The sequence below is a fragment of the Dasypus novemcinctus genome, chromosome 18, assembly GCF_030445035.2.
Source record: "Dasypus novemcinctus isolate mDasNov1 chromosome 18, mDasNov1.1.hap2, whole genome shotgun sequence".
In the NCBI taxonomy this organism is placed as follows: Eukaryota; Metazoa; Chordata; class Mammalia; order Cingulata; family Dasypodidae; genus Dasypus; species Dasypus novemcinctus.
In genome coordinates, this window is record NC_080690.1 from 69,805,882 (window position 1) to 69,829,737 (window position 23,856).

Below are 23,856 nucleotides of genomic sequence, written 5' to 3' on the forward strand. Positions count from 1 at the left end.
TGGCTCCCAGCCCCTTCTTCCCTGCAGCCCGCGTCCAGGCCCTCACCTCCCTCCCTGGCTTGGTTTCCCATAGCCCCACTCAGGGCAGGTTTGCCCGAGGTCAGCCTGAGCAGGGCCTGTCCTACCAGCAGGACAGCAGCCAGAAAGACTGAAGCCTAATCTCCCCTCCCCCACGACTGACATGTGGCCCTTAGGGCCCGATCACCCTCATTCCTACAACAAGCGTCTCCAACCTCCCAGCTGGTACCCACTCTGCTCCTTCCCTCTTGTCTCATTCAAACTACATCCCTCACGTGTGCAGACGGGCCAGGTGCCAAGGTGATGGGGACAGGTTGAGGCCAAGAGATCAGCAACAGCTCCAGTCAGGGAAAAAGACAAGATCTGGAGGCTGAAACAGCACCCAGGAGAATCAGAGACAAAAATAGAGACAAAAGGCAGGAAGATATAATAGAGACAGGAAGGCGCCAGGAAGACACAGACAAGGAGAAACGAGTGGAGACGGGTCAAAGCTAAAACAAAGAACTAGAACTAGCCAGGGAGGAGGAGGCTGAGGGAAAGTGCAGGCACAGGGAGATGGGTCAGCACACAGATGGTGGATGGCGAGGACGGGGCAGGGGCACAGAAACTGGGCCAGAGCGAGACAGGCAGCCAAAGGGACAAATAAATAAATGGGGATGGAGAGACGCAGTTAGGGAGAATTTCAGCGAGGTGGGTGGGCATGGGGGCAAACAGGTAAACTGAGGCAGAGCCCTCCTGGGCAGGGAGACAGAAGCCGACCCGCGAACAGGCAGTGCCGTTCTGAAAAGGTGCGTGGGCTGGCGCCATGGCCCAACGTGGGGGTCTGCAGGTCACTTCTGAGCCCCACCCTGCCAGCGCAGGCCGTGGCTCAGGCTCCGGCTGCCACCACAGCGGGCCGCCCGGGGACGCGGCTCCGACCACACCCGTCCACCTTCCCCAGTCCTCGCTGGCTCCTGGGAGCTGTGCAAGTGGAGGGCTACAGCTGGGGTCGGGCCACGCGGACAGCAGACAGCCGGGCTCCAGAGGGCCGGGAGCCCAGGCCTCACGCCGGCCGCTGAGCCTCCGTGTCCAGCGAGCGTGTCCTGGGAGGGCGACTCTTCCTGGGCCGCACCCCACCCCCTGCGTCTCCCCGCTGAAACACGCAAGGACCCTGCGTTCCTCCAAAAAAGTTGTTTTTGTCTTTTTTAAATAATGTGAAAATGCCACGCGAAGGTTTGAGCCTGAGGCCCCTCCAGGGGCCAGGCCGGGGGAGGGGAGGGGCGACGCGAGATGGGGGGCCAGGCCCCCGAAGCCTGCGGCCCCAGTCGGGGGCCAGGAGCGGGAGAGGAGGGGCCTCCGCTGTGCCGAGGGGCTCCAGGCCCGAAAGTTCAGTTCAGTTTCAAGAAGGGTGGCTCTCCAGGGAGAGGCAAGGGCTTTCCTGCTTCATTTGGCACCGAGGGGGTCCGGGGGAGTCAGGGGAGCCGTCCGGGGGGCTGGGGGACGGGGGACCAGGGCCCCCCGTTTGGCACGTGGTGGGGGAGGGGGAGGGCCCGGCCTCAGGGGCCTCCCCGGAGGCGGCGTCTGCGGTGGTGGTGGCAGTGGCTCCGTCGTCCACAGAGGATTCTACTCGCCGCTCCTCTTCTGAGGGGGCTGGGGGGTCAGGTCTTTGGGGAGTCAGTTCTCCACGGGGCCTGAGGACGGAGGGAGTGGAGAGGAAAACGAATGACAGGGCGAAGTCCCCACCGTGGCCCATAAGGCCCCACAGCCTCGGCCCTGTCCCCTCTCTGCCCTCACCTTCCGCCCTCCCCACCCTGCCCCAACCCTGGCGGCCTCCTTGCTGCCGGAACACAGCAGGTCCGGTCCTGCCCCAGGACCTTTGCACTGGCCATTCCTGCTGCTTGGAGCCTGGTGGCAGCCCTGCCCTTGTAACTCGGGGCCCCCCAGTGATGCTATCTCCTCAGCAGCCTTCCTGACCATTGGTTCAAGCAGTCGCCCCCTCACCAGCCTCTTTTTCTTCACTTCTATCACTCTGAAAGCATTTCTTTGGAAGAGCTTCCTCTCTGCTTCCCTCTCTGGAGCGTACTCTTGGGGAGGGTAGGACTGGGTTTTGGTGGTTGCGGCCAGTGCGGGGCCTGGCACAAGGCACCGTCTCTGAGGAAAAGCCTCTCCCCACGAGCCTCCCACCACGCTTCCCTGTGACTCCTCCTCCAGCCTCCTGCATGGAATGAAACTGCCCCACCCATTCCACAGATCCCAGGAGAGCAAGGTCTTGGCTGGGGGCTGCCCACAGAGGAGTCCCCACGTGCCACCTCACCCCTGCTGCGCCAGTTCCTGACTGGGTGGCCTGAGTCCGATCACCACCCTTCTCCCTTGCTCTGAGCCTCAGTTTCCCTCTTTAGGTAGGGAAATGGCCCTCATCTCCTCCTCCCCAAAGGCGTGGGGAAACTCTGGCTTCACTCAGCACCTGATAAACGGTCGTTAGGTGGACAATAGCAGGGGAGTGTGAGGGAGAAGGAAGCCCCGGCTGTCTCAGGGACCACGGGCTCAGCCGCCCGCCCAGCCGGCGCTGCAGTGGGAGTGTCTGTGGACCAAGTGAGGGGATCCGGGGTTTCTCACGACTGGGTCGTCCGTCTCCTCTCCCGGCCATTCAAGGTGAAGTCATCCCTCTTGCTCACCCTGCCAGCCTCAGCCCTGACTCACCACTTGGCCAGTGTCCCCACACCCTGGAACACACGTTGCCCTGTCCTCATGGGGCCTTCAGGAGGTGAGACCTGAGGATGCAGTCAGGTGCATCCTCCTGCCCTGTGCTCTGTCCCCTCTTGTCCAAATAGCCCCAGGCTCAAGCCTTGTCCTCTCTTTCTATCCTGGACCTTTGCCCTAGCCTCCCCCGGTCCCCAGTTTCTCCCCTCCAGTCCTTCTCCCACACAGCTCCAGATGAGTGTTTCTACACCCAGAGCTGACCCTGCCCCTCCCCTGCTCCCAGCCTTCCTGTGGCTCCCCAGCACCTCTGGAACAAAGCCCCAGCCCAGCACTCAAGCCCTACCTGGTCTGCCCCTGCCACTCTCACCCTCACCCCCCTGCACCCACCCGCACTCTCTCTCAGTAACTCCCAGCCACTCCATCTCCCTTCTGTTCCTTGGACCGGCCAAGCTCTCTCCTCCCTCAGGCCCTTTGCACAAGCTGTTCCTTCTGTTAGAATGCTGTCTGTCCCCTTGCCCTAGTTAATGACAAGCCAATCCTTCAAGTCTCTAATTAAAGGTCACTTCCTCCAGAAGCCTTCCCGCATCTCCAGACAAAGCCCTTTCCTCTTGTCACCTGCTTTCCCAGCAACCCTGAGTTTGCAGCTCTCCATTTATTGAGGGACTACGTGGTCACGGGTCTGGGGTCAGGCCCAGGGAGAGTGCCTGCGCACAGCAGCAGGTCAGGAAGCACCTACTTAATGAGGAGTGGGGACAGTGAATGGTCAGAAAACATTGTGACATGGCCAGGCTGTGTGCCGCGAGCACAGGGAAGATGAAGCCAGCTCATTTCCCCCATAATCTTAGGAGTGAGAGCCTGTGATCTCCCCCGTTCTGCAGATGAGGAAACTGGGAAAGTGCTGCACATAGCCAAGAAGTGGCAGGGCTGAACTCAGGCAGGATTTGCGGGAGCAGAAACGGAACTTTCCACTTCCTGACTCCGAGAGCTCCCGGGGGAAGGCTCCACACGCTCAGCTCGGAGGCAGCTCTGCGTTCCGGGCAGTTACCTGCAGCGGCAGCAGGGGGCAGCAGAGAGCCCGGTACCGCGCCCGCTGCCCCTCTTTGAGAGTCATCTCAGCCTGGGACACAGCCAGAAAGGGGGGGTGACGTGGCCCTCTCCCAAGATGGCCGAGATGACGTGCAATGTGACGTGTGCGCAAAGCCATAGGAAAGGAGCCTGATAAATGGTGACTGTTGGGAGTGGGGGACCCCAGGCGCTCAGGCCAGGCAGCCCGGGTTTGAATCCTGGCTCCTCAGTCTTCTCTGGTAAAATGCGGATGAGACGCGAGTCCACCCCAAGGAATGAGAGTGAGGAGGAGATGAGTTTCAGTGTCAAGCCCGTCACAGGGCCTACGTCCTTATCAGTAGCAGCGGTGTCGCTGCTGGTAGTGAATTCCCACTCTGGTGCACACTAGCTGGCCAAGAGCACCCCACTTCCTCTCTCTCCTTGTCTGCCTCCTCAAAACCGGGGTTGGCTCACGATCCCCACAAACGGCACGCAGGAGTCTGGGCCCGGAGACGGGAAGGAGACGGGCAGGGCTGGGAGGGGATCCTTACAGAAGGGGAAACTGAGGCTCAGGGAGGGGCCGTGGCTGCCCAAGCCTATCTGATGTTCACCCCGAGGTGCTGTGCTGCTCCCAGCCGGGGTTGGGGCTGGGTGGGGGGCGCTGACTATGCAACGGGCAGCAGAGAGCGGCCGCGAGAGGCAGGGAAATCCAGAGGCGGGCTGGGAAGGAGACAAGCGGAGACGCTCAAGCCCGCCGCGGGCAGGGTGGGGACAGTACCTGCGGGCCGGGCGTCGGGGGCCCGGGCGGGGGGCCCCGGGGTCTCCAGCGCAGGCGAGACGGAGAAGCGGGAGAAGCACAGGGGGGGGCCTGGCGGGGGCAGGAGGGGGAAATCCTCCGCCCACTCGAAACTGCCTCCTGGAGGTGGACAGGAGGGGACGCGTCAGCCCCTCAGCCCCTTCTGCGTCCCCCCAACTTCAGCTCCCGCCCTCAGACCCCGCTCCCTTCCCCTGCAGCGGCCCTCACTCCCCCAACAGTCCCTCCCCGGCACCCCCTGCCCCTTACCAAAGCCGCTGTCGTTGCTGGGAAACCCATCTCCGGGGGTGGCGGGGTGGGGAGGCGTCGGGGGCGCTGGGGGCGTTGACGGGTCCGTGTCCCCCTCGGGGGGGCCCTGGACGCTCAGTTCGTTGGTTGGCGTCTCCTGAGACGGCAGATTAGGGGAGGCGGGACGGGGCGAACCATCACAGCCCACCCACCGCACCCCCAACAAACAGCAAAGCCCGCTAACGTCTGTGGGGCGCGGGCACCCGGGCAAAGGATCCCTGACTCTCACTCCGGAGAGGCGGCTAGAGCCCCTTTTCTGCCTTCGACACCTGGCGCCGGCCTTGACCCCGCCCGAGGCCCCGCCCCTCCCGGCGAGCCCCGCCCCTCCCGGCGAGCCCCGCCCCGCGCCCGGCAAGCCCCGCCCCGCCGCCGAGGGCGGGCATTCTCCCCCCAAGCCCCGCCCTTAACGCGCTGCCTCTGCGGGAGCCCCTGGGCCAATACGATTTCCGTAAGCGCCGCCCTTCACCGGGAGCCCCACCTACAGCCGAGACCTCAGCTTTTCGGGGCCAGACCCAGAACTACTGCTCCCCCGGCCCTCCAAACCCCTACCCCATTCTGCTCACTTCCCCCACGGGATGAGCCGACTCCGCCCCCGGGCCCATAAGCCCCGCCCCCACAGGTGTCCGTCCCCCGTCCGTCCCCCCCTCCCCCCGCCCCAGCCCTGAGCCTCGCGGCCGCTCAGGACCCCGTTTTCACAAGATCTCAGCCGGGTGCGCCCGCCGCAGGCTCACCTAGCCGCTGCCCCAGGCCACAGGCAGCACCCGCCTCCCTTTCTCTCAGCACTGTCCCCCAGCCTTTCTAGACCCCAGTCACACACTCCTCAACCCATCTCTAAATCCCGCGCTAATCCGCTAGCTCCATCGCCCCAGGCCCCACCCCCAACCCTCCACCTGCCCCATCTGTAAGCCCCACCCGCTGCCGCCATCCCGAGGCCGCCCCCGAGCAGCTCCCTCCGCCAGAGGCCTGCTCGACAAGCCCCGCCCCAAGCCTCGCTAGGCCCCGCCCCCACCGCCCACGCCCCGCGCCCACATCCTCAACACTTCCCCCAGCCTCCCCAGGCTCGCCCTGACACCACTATACCCTCAGTACTGTCCCCCCCACCTCTTCTACCCCAGGCCCCGCCCCCTCCAGGCCCCGCCCCGCCCTTCTGCTCTATTCCCGGGCCCCGACCCCCCCCTCCAGGCCCCGACCCCCCCCTCCAGGCCCCGCCCCATTCACTTGGTCTAGCCTCAGGCCCTACCCTCGCCCTCCAGGCCCCGCCCCATTCACTTGGTCTAGCCTCAGGCCCCACCCTCACCCTCCAGGCCCCGCCCCATTCACTTGGTCTAGCCTCAGGCCCCGCCCCATTCACTTGGTCTAGCCTCAGGCCCCACCCTCACCCTCCAGGCCCCGCCCCATTCACTTGGTCTAGCCTCAGGCCCCGCCCCATTCACTTGGTCTAGCCTCAGGCCCCACCCTCACCCTCCAGGCCCCGCCCCATTCACTTGGTCTAGCCTCAGGCCCCGCCCCATTCACTTGGTCTAGCCTCAGGCCCCACCCTCACCCTCCAGGCCCCGCCCCATTCACTTGGTCTAGCCTCAGGCCTCACCCCCACCCTCCGGGCCCCGCCCGTCCACCTGGTCTAGCTCAAGGCCCCCGCCCACCATCCAGGCCCCGCCCCCACCCACCTAGTCTATCCCCAGGCCCTGACCCCCACCCTCGAGGCCCCGCCCCATCCACCTGGTCTAGCCTCAAGCCCCGCCCACCCCCTGTTCTGTCCCCGGGCCCCGCCCCCAGCTCGGACCCCGCCCCACCCGCCTGGCCCCGCCCCGACCCCCCCCTCACTCAGGCCCCGCCCGCCCCCCTGGCCCAGCCTCAGGCCCCGCCCATCCCGCCCCCAGGCCGCGCACCTGGTCGAAGAGGTAGACGGTCACGTCCCCGTGGAAGGAGACCATCTTGCGCTTCCTCTCCAGCTCGCTGTCCTCGGGCTCGTCGGCCCCGCGCGGCGACTTGAGCAGCCCCCGCAGCGGGCGGGCCGCGTCCGCGTCGGCGCTGCTCACCACGACGGGCACCGGGGCTGCCCGCGCCCTCCGGGGGCCCCGCGGCCCCGCCGCCGCGCCCGCCGCCGCCTCCTCGTCCTCGTCCTCCTCCTCGTCCTCGTCCTCCCCGTCCTCCTCCGCCGGCCCCGGCGCCCCCGCCCCGCCGGCCTCCCCGCCAGCCGCCCCGGCGTCCGCGCCCTCCCACGGGGGCCGCCGCGGGCCCGGCCCCGGGAACGGCGTGAGCGTGAGCGGCGGCAGCGCCAGCGAGAGCCGCGAGAGCTTGGCTGTGGGGGGAGAGAGCCGGTGAGCCCCCGCCGCCGGGGACACTGAGGCAGGCCCTCCCGCCCAGCCGCGCGCCCCCCGGAATGCCACTCGGCCAGTCCGAGCCCGCCTCCCAGTGTGAACCGCAGGGCTGCACCGCGGCCTTTCTCCACGCAGGATGGGAGAGCGACCCCCCACTCCTGGGCTTAGCCTCCCCATGGCTCCCCCGGGCCCACAGCATAAAGCCCCATCTGCTGGGCCAGGCCCTGGTGCCCCAGCTCGGGTGACCTCTTCGGGCTCTGTCCCCACTTCATTCTGGCTTGGCCTCTGCCCAGCCACGTGGGGCCTCTGGCTGGGTGTTCTCCCATCTCTGAGCCTTTGCTTGTGCTGTTCCCTTCCATCTGGAACAGCCTGATCTCATCCAAGTCCTGCTCCTCCCCCAGCCCTGGGCTTTCAAAGCCTTCAGAGATCTCCCAGGAGGTCAGGCCAGGCCACCCCGCGACACAGGGCCCCGCTCCTTCCCAGAGGATTATTCCATCCTGGAACTACATTGCTGCAGCACGGGATTAGCATTTGTCTCCCCAGGGCACAGAGACTGACCCCGCTCCATCACAGCTGCATGCCCAGCACAGAGCTGTGCGATGAATGAACACTCCCTGTTCCCTGCCGCGAAGGTGACCAAGGTACCTCTCTCCAGCCCCTGATTTCCAGGCACACGTGGTGTCTGAAGCAACTGCCGGCCCCTTCCCGGCCCTAAGACTCCCTGGCTGATGGGAGGGAAGGACGTCAGGTCCTCGGGAGAGGAAGAACGGTGCTGAGGCCCAAGCCTACCCAGCTTGCTTGCTGTGTGCCCCTGGGCAAGCAGATCCACCTCTCTGAGCCTCGGTTTCCTCACTGGTAAATGGACAAGGGCCACTCATCTCTCCACTGGGCATTAAGTGAACTGTGTGCCATGCCCAGGGGGAGGGGGGGGGGGCGACAGTGGGGGTGAGAGGAGGGGCAGGGAAAAAGATGGATAGGGGCCAGGTCACTGTCCTCCCATTATTTTCTCTGCTCCAGCTTTACCGGCCTTTGCTATTCTCTGAACCTGCCAAGCTAGTGCCCATCTCAGTGCCCTCTACCTGGAACTCCCTTCCCGCAGATGTCCACGTGGCTTGCTCCCTCATGGCCTTCCCTAACCATCTATCTCAGGGACTACACAGAGGCAGCAATCGGGGAATGTGAGTGCCCAAAGGCTGGGTGACAGCCTTTGGAAATCAGGAAGGCTTCCCTGGAAGGGGAAATTTGGGTGGGGTCATGAAGGATGGGTAGGAGTTCAGTGTGGGGGGGTAGGAATGGCAGGCCCTTCCCCATAATTTCTCAGCCAGCCATCCTAGCCTTACTCAAATCCTCTGAGGCATCTTAGCGGCTCATGCCCTGGCATTTTCACACTGCCTGGGGGCTTACCTGACACAGGTGGCTACAGACTCCTCATGACAACTCCATGGAGGTGGCAGTGTCCTAGCCTTGTCTCTTAGTCCCTGAGCTGCAGGCTCTCTTCGGTAAACCGAGATGCTAACCCTTCTGAGATTGCCCATATAAAATACGGCCCTGGCCCCAGCATACACTGAGTGTCCCTCCCACAGGAGCTGACACTTCCGCTAGCTGCCCCGCCCCCACTCTCAGGCCAGTATTTATCAGGCCTTGTGGCAAATCTGGTGGAGCCACAGCCTGCATGTCCACATCTCAAAAGGAGCCTCTTATCTTTACCCTCCATTTCCCGTCATTTAAACCATCCCCTCTGTGACAAAACATTTCCTGCGTTGCCCTCAAAATTGTTTTCCAAGAGGGACCCACCCCTCTTGGGTCCCCAATGCCGTGGGGGGGGGGTGGGCAGGGCAGGGACAGAGCGCCCACCCAGGATGCCTGAGCTTTTTGGGAAGTTCAGGGCAGGGCCCCAGCCTCCAAAAACGGGCTGCCTTTGAACTGGCTGCAACCACAGAAAACCCCAGGACTTAAAAGAGAAAGCGGCAGCTTTGGCAGCAATGGGTGGGCACTTCCTGAATGGAGCTGAGAAGCGGCTGCCCCCTCTGGACAAGGCATCTCTCCCCCACCTCCCACCTCCCCTGCTCCAGCCACTTCCTTCGCCCCTGGACTGCCTGGCGCCCGTGGGCACGAGTTTGATGCCCCCGGTCTACATTAATCGCAGCGAGACAAGCAGTGCTCAGCACCGACTCATTTCATCCTCCCGACAGCCCTACCGTTGTCATCCATCTTTGGCAGATGGGGAAACCGAGGCACAGAGGGGTAAAATCATTTGCCCAAGGTCACAGAGCCAGGGAGGGGCAGAGCCAGAACGAGGCCAGCCCGACCTGTGGTCTCTGCTCACCCAGGGGATTTTCTGCCTCTGGGAGGGGTTGGCCCTGGGCCCCCCGTGGCCCCCCAGCCACCTGCTCACCTTTGATCTGCTCGCTGTTCCCCTGAGGGGGTCCCAAGTCCAAGAACAGCCGTGGCATCTCGGGACCCTTCCTCTCCAGCTTGGGGGGGTCCCCGTCTCCGCTGGGTGCTGTGTCTCCGGCGGCCCTGCTGTCGGGGACCCCGGGGTCTCCCTCGGGGGCCACCTCCGGCCTGGCCCTCAGGGGCGCCGGCTCCGGCCTCCTCGGCGGCGTCTCCGGCGGCTTCTCCGGCGGCGGCAGCGGCGGCGGCCTCGTGCTGTCGGCCCATCCGGCCTTTGCGTCCACGCCGCTTCCGGGGCCGCCGCCGGGGGCCGTCCCCGACCCCACTGGGACTCGGCCCCCACTCCCGGGGTCCAGCCTCCCAGCCGCGGGGGCTCTCAGCGCCCCCCCAGTCGCGGGGGCTCTCCTCTCGGTCCCGGCCTCCGGGGCCCCGCTCCTGGGGGCCGGGCCAGAGGTACCAGGGGCTGTCTCCGCGCCGCTCGGGGGCGCCGCCCCGGGCTCGGGCACCCTCGCCGGCGAGGTCTCGGGGGCTGGCCCCCTGATCGTGGGGGCTGGACCCCCACTCTCGGGCATCTTCTCCCAGGGCCCGGGGGCTCTCCAAGGCCCAGTCTCTGGAGGCCTCTCCGCGTTCCTGGGGAGTCTCGGGCCCCCATTCTCGGATGCCTCCTCGCTCTTTGGGGGCGTCAACCCCCCATTCACCAGCACTTTCTCCGTGGCCTCGGGGGACTTCGGGCCCCCATTCTCCAGCAGTTTCGCCTCCCTCCTTGGGGGTGTCAGCTCCCCATTCTCCAGCACTTTCTCTTCTCTCCCTGGGGATCCTGGGCCCCCGTTCGCGGCCGCCTTCTCCTCGGTGCCTGGGGCTACCTGTGCCCCGTTCTCCAACACTGTCGCCCCGTTCGCGGGGAGGCTCGGGTCCTGGCTCGGGCTTGGGGCTCTCTTGCCGCCGCCTGGGACTGCCGGGTCCCTGTGCCCGCCCGGGGCTTTCTCTCTGTTCCCGGGGCTTCTCCCCGTCTTCCGGGGCCCCGCCTCCCGGGGGGTGGCCCCCTTGTCCCCCAGGAGGTTCCTTGTCACATCCTCCCGCAGGGACATCAGCAGCTGCTCGGTGCTCACTTGAACCACGAAGGTTGGCTTCTCCCAGGTCCCCGGGGGTGGGAGGGGACCCGGGTCTGGGGGTGGCCGGGGCGCTCCGGGGTCGGGCGGCTCGGGGGGAGCCCGCGGCCGAGGGACCCCTTCCTCCTCCTCGGCCGCCCCCCCGCCTGGGAAGGCTCCCTCCGGGGAAAAAGGGGTCTCGGTCTCGTAGCCGCTGTCCCCCGGCTTGGGGCCCGGAGACGACAGGCCCGAGCCGGGACTGGCCACGGCCGAGGCGGGGTCGGGGGATGCGGCCGGGTCCGTGGGGGCCCGGGGAGGTGGCGGCGGGGGGGGGGGGAGCGGGGGGTGGCCCCCGCCCGGGGTACTGGGGCGCCGCCGCCCCCATGAGGGGGTCCAGGAACTCGGGGGGGGCCGAGGCGGGGGGGGCCATGGGCAGGTCGGCCAGGGACCCCCGCTCTGCCCGCAGGGACGAGTCGTCCTCTGGGGGGTGGGGACAGCCCAGGGCAGGGTGGCCCCCCCAGCCGGCCACGGCGTCCCCCCGCTCCAGGGGCAGGCAGGAGCAGGCGCCCTCGCGGCTGCACAGGGGGCAGGGCAGGGGGCCCCGGCAGCTGGGGCCCGCCCCCAGGCTGCTGCTGTCCTCCCCCGGGGAGCTGCCCTCCTCCTCCTCCTCTTCCTCGTCGGCCCACGGGGCGGCCCCCCGCTCCCCCAGCACCTCAGCGGGGTCCCCCGCCAGGGTCTCCCCGGCGCCCCGGCCCTCGGGGTCCCAGCCGCTCAGGAGGAAGCCGCCTGAGGTGGAGGCCTGGGTCGGGAAGGGCCGGGGCGCGGGGAAGAGCGGGGAGGCCCAGGTCTCAGACACCAGCTGGGGGACCTCGGAGGGGGCCTGCGGGGGCTGGGGGGGCGGCACGCCTGGGTCCAGGGGGTCCCAGTCGTTGGGGAAGAGGGGCTCGGGCGGGGAGCCGTGCTCCTCCAGGCGGATGTAGTACTCGCTGCCCACCGAGGGGCTGCGGGCGCTGATGACGGGCAGCACGCTGGGGGTGGCCAGCGCCTCGTAGAAGGGGTTGGAGGGGTTGGCGTGGGGGGCCGGGGGCGCCGAGGCCGGCTGCCAGGGCGGGGGACCCCCGCCGCGGCCCGCGCCCCGCCGGGCCTTCTCCCACAGGCACTCGAGGTTGAGCCCACGGCTGCTCTCGGTCACCGTGAGGACGTCGTCGGGGTCGGTCCCCGGGAAGCCGTCCAGGAGCGGGAACGGCGAGGAGAGGGTGCCCGGCCGGGGTGGCGGGTGCGCCGCGGGCCAGGGCCAGGGGAAGGGGCCGTCGCGGGGCGGGGGAGGCGGCGGGGGCCTCGGGGGCCGCTCGGAGAGCAGGTAGGTGAGCTGCAGCTGCAGGTCGGAGGCCGAGGGGCGCTGGGCAGGCGGCCGCCAGCAGGACTGCAGGATGTCGTACCTGAGGGGGGAGGCAGAGGTGAGGGGACAGAGGTCCAGACGGGGGAGGGGGAAGGAACGACACACAGAGGCCCAGAGGGAGGGGGACCAAGAGGGAGGGGACGGGAACCCAGAGGGAGGGGGACAGGGACCCAGAGGGAGGGGGACGGGGACCCAGAGGGAGGGGGACAGGGACCCAGAGGGAGGGGGACGGAGACCCAGAGGGAGGGGGACGGGGACCCAGAGGGAGGGGGACGGGGACCCAGAGGGAGGGGGACGGGGACCCAGAGGGAGGGGGACGGAGACCCAGAGGGAGGGGGACAGGGACCCAGAGGGAGGGGGACGGAGACCCAGAGGGAGGGGAACAGGGACCTAGAAGGAGGGGACAGAGAGCCAGAGGGAGGGGGGCGGAGACCCAGAGGGAAGGAACGGAGACCCAGAGGGAGGGGGACAGGGACCCAGAGGGAGGGGGATGGGGACCCTGAGGGAGGGGGACGGGGACCCCGAGGGAGGGGGGCGGGGACCGGGGGGGGCGAGACCCGGAGGGAGGAGGCAGAGGGGCAGCTGTGAGTGCCCGTGGCCGCGGGGGCCCTCACCAGTAGTCTGCGTAGGGCAGCTTGAGCCGGGGCCGCGCCAGCTTGACGTGCTGCTGGCGCACCACGAAGGCGAGCACCTCCTCGTCGGACAGGTGGCGGTAGGGCTGCGCCCCGAACTCAAACAGCTCCCACAGGGTCACCCCCAGGGACCTGCGGGGGGCAGAAGGGCGGCGGGAGGTCAGGGTCCGGCCCTGGGCGCGCCCGGGCGCCGCCCCTCCGGGCCTCAGTTTCCCCCCCGCCGCCGGGCGCCTCACCAGATGTTGCTCTCGCGGCTCTGGTCCACCACCATGAAGGTCCCGTGCAGCTCCCCGAGGAGCTCGGGCGCCGCCCAGCGCAGCGGGATCCACAGGCGCTCGGGGGTCAGGTAGTAGTCCTCCTGGGGGGCGGGCGGGGCGGGTCAGCCGGCGCCAGGGCCCCCGCGCCCCGCCCCGCGGAGGGCAGCCCACCTTGTAGTTGCTGTGCGCCAGCCCGTAGTCGCCGATGCGCACCGTGAGGTCGGAGGTCAGCAGGCAGTTGCGCAGGGCCAGGTCGCTGGGGGCGCGGGCGCAGGAGTGAGCCCGGGGGCCCCCCCGAGGCCGCCGGCCCCCCACGGCCAGACCACGTGCCCTCCGGGGACTCGCCCCTCCCGGACTCCTCCCCTCTCGATTCCTCCTACTCTTCCCCCTCCTCTCCCCCCCCTAACGCGCCCCTCCTCCCCGCCCTGGGCCAGCCTCCCTTTCCTTGGGCTCCTCCCCCTCCCCTGTGGCTCCTCCCCTTGCCCTGGCTCCTCCCTGCCCGCCCACCTGTGCACGTAATTGTGCGAGTGCAGGTGGGCCAGCCCGCGGGCGATCTCCAGCCCCATCCTCTGCAGCGTCCGCAGGTCTCGAGGGGGCAGCTCGGGGGACAGGCCCTCAGGGGGCCGCTGGGCGCGGAGGTAGCGCTTCAGGTCCCCCTGGGGGGGAGGACAGGGACCCCGTCAGCGCCACCAGCCCCTCCCAGGCACCCATACATCCAGCCAATCTGAGGCAAGCGTGGACGACCTCCGCACTCAGTGGACACTCCCTCTGGGCCTCAGTTTCCCCTGCTAACAGTGGCTAATGCAACCTTCCTTACCCTCTTGTGCAATGCACACCGCCTCCGAGTGCTCATATACAGTAAGTGCATAATAAGTGTTGGCAGATGTGACACGCAGTTGTCAATATGAAGACTCCTAGGACCCTAGGCTTGCCCCCAGCCCCCTCCCAGACCCCACTCCTTCCGTTTCCCCCTCTCTCCCCCAGGCCCTCACCAGCTGGCAGAATTCCATAATCAGCAGAAAGGGCAGTGTCTCCACGCAGAGGCCCAGGCACTGGAGGACGTTGGGGTGCTGCAGGCTTCTGGGGGTGGGGAGGTGCCTGGGTCAGGCAAGCAGCCCCTTTCCATCCCACCCCAGCCCCCTGCCCCGTCCCCCATTTCCCCTGCAACCTTCTAGCAAACCCAACTGTTGCTTCAAACCTCTGGGTTTCAGTGTCCTCACCTCTTCCCACTCCCTCCCCGGGGTCCCACCTCAGGGCCTCACTGTCCCCCAGACCCGCAGGCACCTCCTCCCCTCCGCGCCAGCCTTCCTTCTGGTCCGCTGACTTTTCCCCACAGCTCAAGCCTCATCCTCTCTGGCCTCCCCGCCTCCAGTCAGTCCCGCGGCTCCCCCACGCCTTCAGGAGAGAGCCGCAGCTCCGTGGCCTTTCCAGCTCCTCTGGCTGTCCCTGCTGCCCTCCCTGGAGTCCTCCCGTCACTCCACTTCCCCAGGCACAGCAGCCATCTGCTCAGGCCCGCGGCCACTGCACTTAGAGTTCTCTCCATGGAGAGCCCCGCACCCACCCACCCAAAGTCCTCTCGGCTTCAACATCATCCCCCCAGAAGCTTTTGCTGCCCCCTAGCACTGTGGGGTGGGCGCCCCTCTGTCATGCCCTTACGTGGATAAGAGTCAGGCTCTGGCAGGTTAAATCCTGACTTCACCCTTCCCAGGAGTGTGACTCAGATCTGTCACTTCACCTCTCCCTGCCTTGGTTTCCCTCATCTGTAAAATGGGAACTCCCTGATGGGCTTGTGGAAATTAATGAGAAGAGAGGGGACCTGGCCACGCAGGGAGAACCCAGCAGACCCTAGCTAGGACTGTCATTCTTATTTTAGCATTTTATTGAATTTTATTATTGCAGTGTAACTGCGTTTCCTGGGCTGCTTGCTTCTCAGGCTGCTTCCTGCCTCACAACCTTTGCACCTGCTGTTCCCTCTGCCAGGATACTGCTCCCCAGTGCTTTGTGTGGCTCTTTCCTCCTAGTCCAACTGGCCTCACCCCCCAACCCCATCCTGTCCAAAGCAGCCCAGCCCCACCTCCCCTTTCACATACTGCCTTATTTTATGACACCATATCATCATCTGATACGTTCTTTTTGGTTTTTCTCTTCATTTGCTGGTTGGGTTTCTCTGCCACTAGTCCGTAAGCTCTGCAAGGGTGAGAACTGGGGGCCGTTTTGTCCACGGCCTTGTCTCTGGGACCTGGACCAGGAGGTGGACAGTCAACTTGGGCAAATTGATGGACTCCACCCTGATATGTGAGCTTCAAGGTGACATGTCACAGGGGCTGCGGGGGAGGATTAAAACATTCTGCTTGCAGCCCAGAGCCTGCTGGGAGGAGGGGCTTAGTCGTGGGGCTGGCAGGAGGCCTCCGTGACCCTCCCCACCTGGGGAAGAGAGACCCTCGTTCCTGCTTGGCAGGAAACCATACATGAAGTGATCACAAAGCACCGGGCAGGTATTGGGGCTCGGAAAATGGCCGGAGCATCCAACGTGGGAGACTTAGCATGGCAGACTTCTATTCCCTGCACACCTTCTCATCTGGGCCTAGGATGGCCTCTCCGGATACCGCCTCCTCCCCCATGACCCCGCAAGGAGGACCCTGGTTCCCGTTTGATCCAGGAGGAAAGGGATGCTCAGAGAGGTGAAGTGATTTACCCAGGGTCCCACAGCACCGACAGTGGCAGCCTCGGGGTTTGCTCTCTGGTCTGTGACTCACTCAGCAAACGTGCTCGGGTGACGAGATGGTCCCCGAGCTGCCGGGCTAGACCGGCGCTGTCCGACAGAACTTTCTGTGAAGGTGGAAGTGGCCCGGATCTGCCACTGGCCCTATGTGGCTACTGAGCACTTGGAATGTGGCATGTGTGACTGAGAACATGAATTTTCCATTTTACTTCATTTGATTTAACTGAAATTTAAAGAGCCATATGTAGCTAGTGGCTCCCAGCCCAGGCCTAGGGAGAGGCAGGCAATAAGCAAGTAAACAGATGAAAAATGACAAACTGAGAAGAAAACACACACGATGACACGCAGGAGCTTCACAGGGACCTCCTCACATGGGGGACCAGAAGAGGTCTTTTCTGAGCTGAGATCTGAGAGCTGGGAGGAGCACGCCACCCGAAACTGGGAGTGCGCGGACAGGGAGGGAGCTGCTAGCCGAGAATCAGCAAGGACAGAGGCCCTGAGGCAGGAAGGAAGGAGGGTCTGGGAGGAGACCAGGTGGGTGGCTGGAGCAAGGGGGAGAGTGGCTGGAGGGGAGGGCCCTGGTGACAGGGCCAGGCCCTGCAGGGCCTGTGGGAAGTAGGGAAGAGCCAGACTTTGTCCTACAGGCAATAGGGAGCCATGGGAGGTTCTGGAGCAAGGGGGTGCCCAACTCCAGTGTCTGTGGTTCTCAGGGTAAACTCCACTTTTACAACTTTTCTGATAAGGGGTTTCTGAGGACACAGCCTTTCCAAGACAGGGAGCTCTCTACCTCTACAAAGCATTTATCCAGAAAATAGCTTGTCCCTTTTCCTAGGAGCCCTTAGACTGGAGGGGAGACCACACAGGGAAGAGAAGGGTCCTGCTTTCCCAGACCTCACATTCCAGCAGTTGGGGAGCCAGGGGCAAAGGACAAAGCTCTTGGCCATCTTGGGAGCCAGCTCAGGGCCCCAATCTGAGATTCCATTTCTGTCCTTCCTCTTGCATGAGCAGGAGCCTAAGGGACGGAAGGCCCCTCAGTACCCAGCCCTCAACACAGAGTGATCTACCTGCTCCGCGAAGACACTCGGGCTTCCTGGACTCACTTTCCTGATGAAGATACCAAGGTTCAGAGTGGAGAAAAGCAGGCCCCTGGCTTGGTTTCCATGCTCTCTCCCCCTATCCTACTGCCTCTCACCTATCTGTCCCTTGGAGAGGGAAATTCTCTGACCAGAGTCACACAGCCAGGAAGAGGGGGAGCCAGGCTTCAGACCCAGGCTTGGCCCCACACTCTGCTTCTTCCACGCCCAGATGCTACCCCGTGAGGCCACGTCCACCCAGAAGGCCCGGATACCTGTATGGCTGCGCCTCCGAGATGAACTTGCGCTGCTCCAGGGGCCCCGCGCTGGCTCGGAGCTCCTTCACTACCACCTGGGCTGGGGTGTAGTCGGAGAAAATCTCCCCCAGGATGACCTGGTCGGGGGACCCGGGAGTCACCCCGCGCCCCTTCCCCAGCCCTGTCCCCCAGAACAGCCCCACCTGCTGCACAGTTCCCCACCTTCCCCCTCTTTGCAGCCTCCCCATTCATTCCCCTCCAGCCCCCCCATCACATGTGGGGGGAGAGACTCACGGGCCCAGAGTCCGGTGGACGCAGGGACGAATGGGAGGATGGACAGATGGACGCGTGGAAGGCCGAGTGGCGAGGCGGAGTGGTCAATGGAGTGAGGAGGGAGACGCTGATGGACAGATGTGGGGGGGATGGGGAGGGGGGAGCAGGTGAGACAGAGGAGGACAGGGGGGAAGGGGATGGGGGAGCTGAGGCAGGGGGAGGGACAGATGAGGAGTGGTGGGAGCGGGGTGGTGGGGTGGTGGACACAAGACAGGATTGCAGCCCCCACCCCAGCCCCGCTCACCTTCCCAAACCAGCCACTCCCAATCTCTTGAAGGTAGCTGAGGTGCTGGCGGCTGAGGCCCAGGGGCGTGGTCATGTCTGGGGTGGGGGGGCGAGAGGGAGAGCCCTTGAGCTCAGTGGGGACCAGGGGGAAAGCAGACAGCAATTGCTTTCCATTGGCTGCCCCGAACATTCCATATTAGGGCCTCAGCCTCCTCATTGGCTGCCCCCGAGATCCCATGACACAATCCCAGCCAACTCATTGGCTGCCCGCAAGATCCCAGCATCCAACCTGCCTTTCCCTCTGGCATCCCCAAAGCCGATGACGCTACCCCAGCTTCCCATTGGCTGCCTCCGAGACGGAGCTCCAGGCTGAGCTCACCATTGATTGCCTCCTCACAAGATTCCCCAAATGTGATTTTGGATGAAGCCACGGCTTCCCCCACGATGATCTCGGCCTCCCTACAGGCCACTTGCAACCCCCTATATTCTAGGGTCTCCCCAGCTCCGCCTCCCCCTTTGGCGGCTGGGCAAGACTCCCGGGGTCCCTGGGGCCTCCGGCCAGTGGGTGGGTAGTACCGGAATGTGAGGGCTGCGGGGCGGGCATCGGCAGGGAGACCTCAGCCAGCGGGAGAATGTAGACATCAGGCAGCGACTGTGAGGAGGAGGTCTCCTCGGCCGGGGGCGTGTACTCCCCGGAGCAATCCTCCCCTTCAGGGTTCTCGAACTCCTGGAGCCGAGAGAGGGGTGTCAGCCCTCTGGTGACCACCCCGCAGGCCCAGCCCAGTCTCCGCCCCAGGGCTCGGGGACTTCCTGCCCCCTCCCCACCCCCGGCACGGCTCGGGGAGAGGACCTCGCTGGGGTCTTCCTCCTCACCTCGAATCTCCCCCGTGCATCTCACCTTAAAGCCGACATCGCCTCGTTTGCAGCACAGACAGGTGAGGAGGAGGAAGATGAAGGCCAGCAGGCCAGAGCAGGAAATGAGGACCACAGCATAGGGGGGAGCCAGAGGGGCCCGGCCCAGAGCGAATCCATCTGCAGGCACAGGGCTGGGCTGGGGTCCCGGCTTCAGGCCCCCGATTCCCGGACTCCTTGCCCCTCCTGTCCCGGCCAGTCTTGGACTACAACTCCCATGATGCTCTGCAACCAGGAACCCCTTAGCAGAGGAGCCGGATGGCCTGACGCATCACGGGAGTTGTAGTTTGGGGCCTTCCCAGGTGGATGCGTTGGGGGTGGGGTCCCCCCTTCTCTCGCCCCGAGCTGGGACTCCCCCTAAACCTTTCCACACCAAGCATGGATGAATTCCAGGGAGGACTGAGGGGAGGGAGAGTAACAGTGGGGCGGAGGCTCTCAGAATGTGAGGTACACTCCCACGGATAGCCTCATTACCCCTTATTTGGAGAGGAGGGTGAGCCCCCAACTGCAGGCTGGGAGAGGATGAGCCCGGTTTCTCTTAGATACGCTTGAACCACACACATGTCCCCTCTCCCCGGCCCGAACCCCCGAGTAGGGAACTCTGCCAGCCCTGGGTGCACCCCCCCCCCCCAGGCCGGAGCCTCCTGGGCTGTCTCCCCTGGAAATAGTACTGCTCCCCTCTGCCCCCAACCCTCCCCGAGGCCCGTCCCCTGCACACTTGCACGCATCAGGCATGTGCACACACACACATGTTGCCTAAACGGACCCCCTCCCACCCGCCCCCCAGCCTCCCTCCCACAGGCCCTGCTGACAAGCCCCAGCCTCCCAGGCCCGGCTCGGCTGCGGGAAGACGCACAAACAGGTGCTGGAGCCCCCGAGCCCCGCAGACAGGGCCCAGGGCAGGCAGCGAGGCCGCGGTGGGGGTGGGGAGGGCTGGACAGACGGATGACCGGACAGACTCACCGGGGTGGGCCGGGGACGCCAGGCAGCCGGAGGCGGAGACGGCCGCGAGGAGGATGAGGGCGCCGGAGGCGGGCATCTTGTCGAGGATGGGAGGGAGGTGAAGGTGGTGGCAGCTGGGGAGGGGGGGCGGGCCCTCAGCCCCCAGCCATGGGGACCCGCGCAACCCTGGCCTCCCCCGGCCCAGGAGTGGGGCCGGAGATGCAGGACAGGGGGAGGGAGGGGTTGCTTACTGGCTCAGGTACCCCCCTCCCCCTCGCAGAAGGGACAGACAGATGAAGGGATGGAGAGGCGGACAGAGGAGAGGAGCTGGGGAGCCGGGATTGCTGGGGTGGGGGGGAGAAGGTAGGATGGGGGGGGGGGTGAATGAGGGCCCCGCCCCCGAGGACAGCCGGGATTGGGGAAGCAGAGAGCCTGTCAGAGGAAGGGTGGGAGGAGGGCGGATGGAGCGTCGTCATGGCAACTGGCTCCCGGTAGCATTGGCTGCCAAGAGGGAGGGGACTGGAGGGGAGGGGGAGGGACAGACAGGGACTGGTAGACCCCCGCGGGGGCTCAGGGCCCACAGTGCCTGGCCCGGACATTGCTGTGACATGCCACTGGCGCGGACACGTGTGCTCCACGCTAGGATGCAGATGTCACGCAGGCAGACGCAGCCCACACACAGCGGCCACATGTCGCAGGGACCCTCCTAGACGAGCACATCACATACAAAGGTGGACAGCCACCGGCAGACGGGGACACGTACACGTCACACAAAGACGCAGGGACGGGCCACACGGGGAACGCACAGGCAAGCCGGCCCCCCGGCACAGACGCACCGGGCCACGCAGGAACGCGGAAGCATCACAAAGACCCGCACGGCAGAGACCAAGGTAAAGACCCGCAGAGATCCGCGGCGACGTGCTGCGGCCCACGGGCTCGGACACGCGCAGGCAGCCCACAGACACGCGGGCAACAAAGAGCACCCCCAGACGCAGGCATCAGACAGACAGACGCACCCGGACATGCACATGACACAGACTCACGCAGACACACATCATGCGTGGATACAGGCAGGCATGCACACGGACACGGACAGGCACACACACCACAGACACAAAGACACAAGAAAGACGTGTACAGCCACAGGTCACTCCCACAAACACGCCTCCCTCGCACGCGTCCACCCAGGCGCACTTCACATTCACAGATACACACCGCACACACAACTCATACATGGATATAGACGCACGTAACATGCAAAGACGCACGCACGCAAACACAGCTACACAAATGACGTACAAAAATACACAAAGACATCACACGGGCGGGCATCCCATACTCATGTACACAGACGCACAACTCAGGCGCACACATGGCTTCAAAGATACACAAAGATACCTGCATCATATACTTAAACACACATCAGCACGCATTATCACACATACACACACATTTCACCCCAACTTACAAAGACACTACCCAGCCATGGTCACACATGAACACACACCACAAACACCACCTTTACTCTGAGGTGACCGGGACGTACATGGCACAGCCACAGGCGCGCTCTCATACAGAGGATACAGAGCCATAGTTTTATTGCATTTATTTTTTTCTTACGAGCATTTTCGCTGTGCCAGGCGTTGCTGTCAGGGCTTTCCACATATCGCCTTTTAATCCTCACAACAAGCCTATGAGGTTGTGTACACTGTTCATCCCCATCGTACGGATGAGGAAACTGAGGCACGGCAAGGTGAAGCCACCTCCCCAAGGGCCAGGAAGGGGCAGGGCTGGGACTGGACCCCGTCGGCCAGGGACATAGACACCACCGGCAGGGACACACACATCCCCGCGCCCAGCCGCGGCCGTCTCGGCCCCCCCCGCGCCCCGCCCCGCGCCCTAGCGCCCCCTGGCGCCCCCTAGCGCGCCCTAGCGCCCCCTGGCGCCCCCTGGCGCCCCCTAGCGCCCCCTAGCGCCCCCTGGCGCCCCCTAGCGCCCCGAGCCGCAGCACACCCGGAAGCGCGGACTCCCACCCTCGGCCGCGGACGTCTCCACGGTTCCCGAGCACCTGCGACGCGTCCCGCGCTGGGTGAGGTTGGCCCGGAGCTGCCCACCCCAGCCGCAGCGTCAGCAACAACACACCGTCGGGGCGACCCCGCACCCCCGCCCCCCGGCAGGGCTCCAGGCTTCCGCCCACGCTCCGGGCGGCCCGCAAACCCCGCAGCGCAGACCCGAGGGGAGGGGCAAGGGGGCTGCCTCTCGGGGGTCTCACTGGAGAAACTGAGGCAGGTTGGTCGGGAGGTAGGGGTTGCCAGGACCTGCCTCCCGGCGGAGGGAACAGATTCGGGGGTGGGGGGCGTGAGACGGGAAGATGCAACGAGCTGCGCGGGCGGCTGCAGCGCGGAGAACCTGGCGGGAGCAGGGGCTTCTGGGAATTGTAGTCCCGCGCCTGAGACTTGTGGGAAATGTAGTTCTGGTTCATCCAGGAGCGAGGCTCGCGTTAAGCCTCTGCCAGGGCTGGGGCAGTTGATAGATGGGGGTAGCAAGAGTAGGGCGGTCCTTTGGGTTTTTGGAGATGATCTGAGCAGAATTCTTGGGTCAGCATGGCAGTCCTGATTCTGTCCCTGACTCGACATTCACTCACTCCACACCCGTTTATTACGTGCCTGCCGTGTGCTTAGCCAGAAGCTGTGTCCCGTGCCCGCAGCTGGGGTGCAGGGCTGTTCCCGGCCCTGCGACGGTCATCAGGGAAAACAGGCACGGGTAAAACCCTGGCAGATCAAGACTTAGAATGCCAAGCACTGCTGCGTCAGGGGAGCAGATCTGGGGGGGAGGGGAGACACCCGGAAGGTCCCCTAGAGTTTTTCAAACTGTGGGCTGTGAGCCATTAGTAGGATGTGAAATTCTACTATAGAACGTAGGAGAGTGTACGCTCTAGGGGAAATACTGATGCATGAAACTTTAATTCTGGACAAGTCCCTTGTTCGAAACTGTGGGAGCCAGATGTGTTTCAGAATTTGGGATTTTTCAGATTTTAAGAAAGCTGTCGGAACATATACTGGACATTTGGAACACCCTCCTGGCGCCGTCTGGGGCAGCCCTTCTGTCACAACACTTTAATATTCCTGTGGTGAAGCCTACGAGCAGTTCCCTCTGAGGATAAATAATTTAGAACTAAATTGGCTTGTATCTGTTTAGGTCGGGTTCTGTCGCCAAACTTGGGATAAAACCTTTTCTTTTTGGAGTCTTATTGATCTCAAGAGGGGATAAAGAATCGTGGACTCAAAATGTGGATCAGGGACCCCCCTTTTAGGGGGTCCATGAAGTCAGAATTATTTTCATGCTAACATTGAGACATTCTTGGCTTCTTCACTGTCATTCTTTCCTGAGTGTACAGGGGAGTTATCCAAAGGCTGCGACAAGTGTTCTATCACAAGGCCACCTGTGAGAATCCAGCATCTTCTACTGAGCCAGGGGGAAAGGGAGTTCCAAAAAAATGGTAAAACAATGCCACTCTTCTCATTAAGAAGAAAAGTTGTTTATTAAAATAGGTTTACCCATTAACTTGCAATGGGTTTATTATTGCTATTTTTTAAATGAATGAATATTTTAAAGAACTTATCTCTTTGAATTTCTAATGTGATAAATATAATCCGCATAAATAATAGTCCTTTCGGGTCCTTTTTTTTCAATTGTGATAGCATATACATAATTTTTGTTGTTTAGAACTGGATATTCTGAGTATTATGATATAATTCTGAAAATCTCTTTCTCCCACTCCTCTGGGATGGCTTGGACTTTGTCATTGTTGTTGAGGGGAAGAGCTGTCAATTTGTGACTTTTCCAAACTATTTTTGCTCTCAAACAGGGCCTGGAAAGAGAAAGAAACAAAAGAAAAACCTACTGCCAAAACAAAACAAAGACGAAAACCTACTGCCTCCTTAAGACTCCCCTGCCATTTTTGCCTGAAGAAGACGGAACCGCGGCTGTCCTCAGGGCCAGCCCCCAGCTGCTGAAGTCGCTCATCAAAAGCGATCGCGACGGGACCACGCACCGTGAGCTGTTGGAAGACGAGGTCCTGACACGCACGCGGGCGCCAGCCAACTGCCCCAGGAGTCCTGGCTGCAGCGCCTGCTGCTACCGGCCACGTAGGCAGGGGTAGGAGGTGGCGAGCATTGTCTTCTTCTGGCTCTTTCCTGGATGCTGCACAGTCTTCCACCAGATGCCAGAGGTTCAAAATAGTGGATTCCGACAGTTCTTGCCAGTCCCATCGTTGTTTGGGTGCAAGGACTGATTCCTGGAGCTTCCTGCTCCACAAGTCTCCCACAGTCCTCTCCAGGATATGTTTTGAAGGGAGATTGTCCCAGTCTTGGGGATGGTTTGGGGATGGGGTTGGGGTGGGGGGTCGAGGGAGAGGAACTGTCTAGAACGTTCACCGTGGGATAACTGGGTGGATGG

The 23,856-nt window shown here is 64.0% G+C and overlaps 1 protein-coding gene across 1 annotated transcript; it reads right to left on the bottom strand.

Annotated features, from left to right (window-relative positions):
• Nucleotides 1–1,530: 1,530 nt before the first annotated feature.
• LMTK3 (lemur tyrosine kinase 3) lies at nucleotides 1,531–19,867 on the bottom strand. Its single transcript, XM_058280524.2, is given in 16 exon segments — nucleotides 1,531–1,688; nucleotides 4,520–4,657; nucleotides 4,805–4,940; nucleotides 6,733–7,145; nucleotides 9,560–10,982; nucleotides 10,984–12,085; nucleotides 12,660–12,809; nucleotides 12,914–13,035; nucleotides 13,106–13,190; nucleotides 13,442–13,590; nucleotides 13,927–14,014; nucleotides 17,005–17,123; nucleotides 17,564–17,640; nucleotides 18,121–18,271; nucleotides 18,443–18,576; nucleotides 19,420–19,867. Coding segments are annotated over 16 exon segments (4,380 nt in total). The 5' UTR covers nucleotides 19,496–19,867; the 3' UTR covers nucleotides 1,531–1,671.
• Between the last annotated feature and the right edge of the window lie 3,989 nt (nucleotides 19,868–23,856).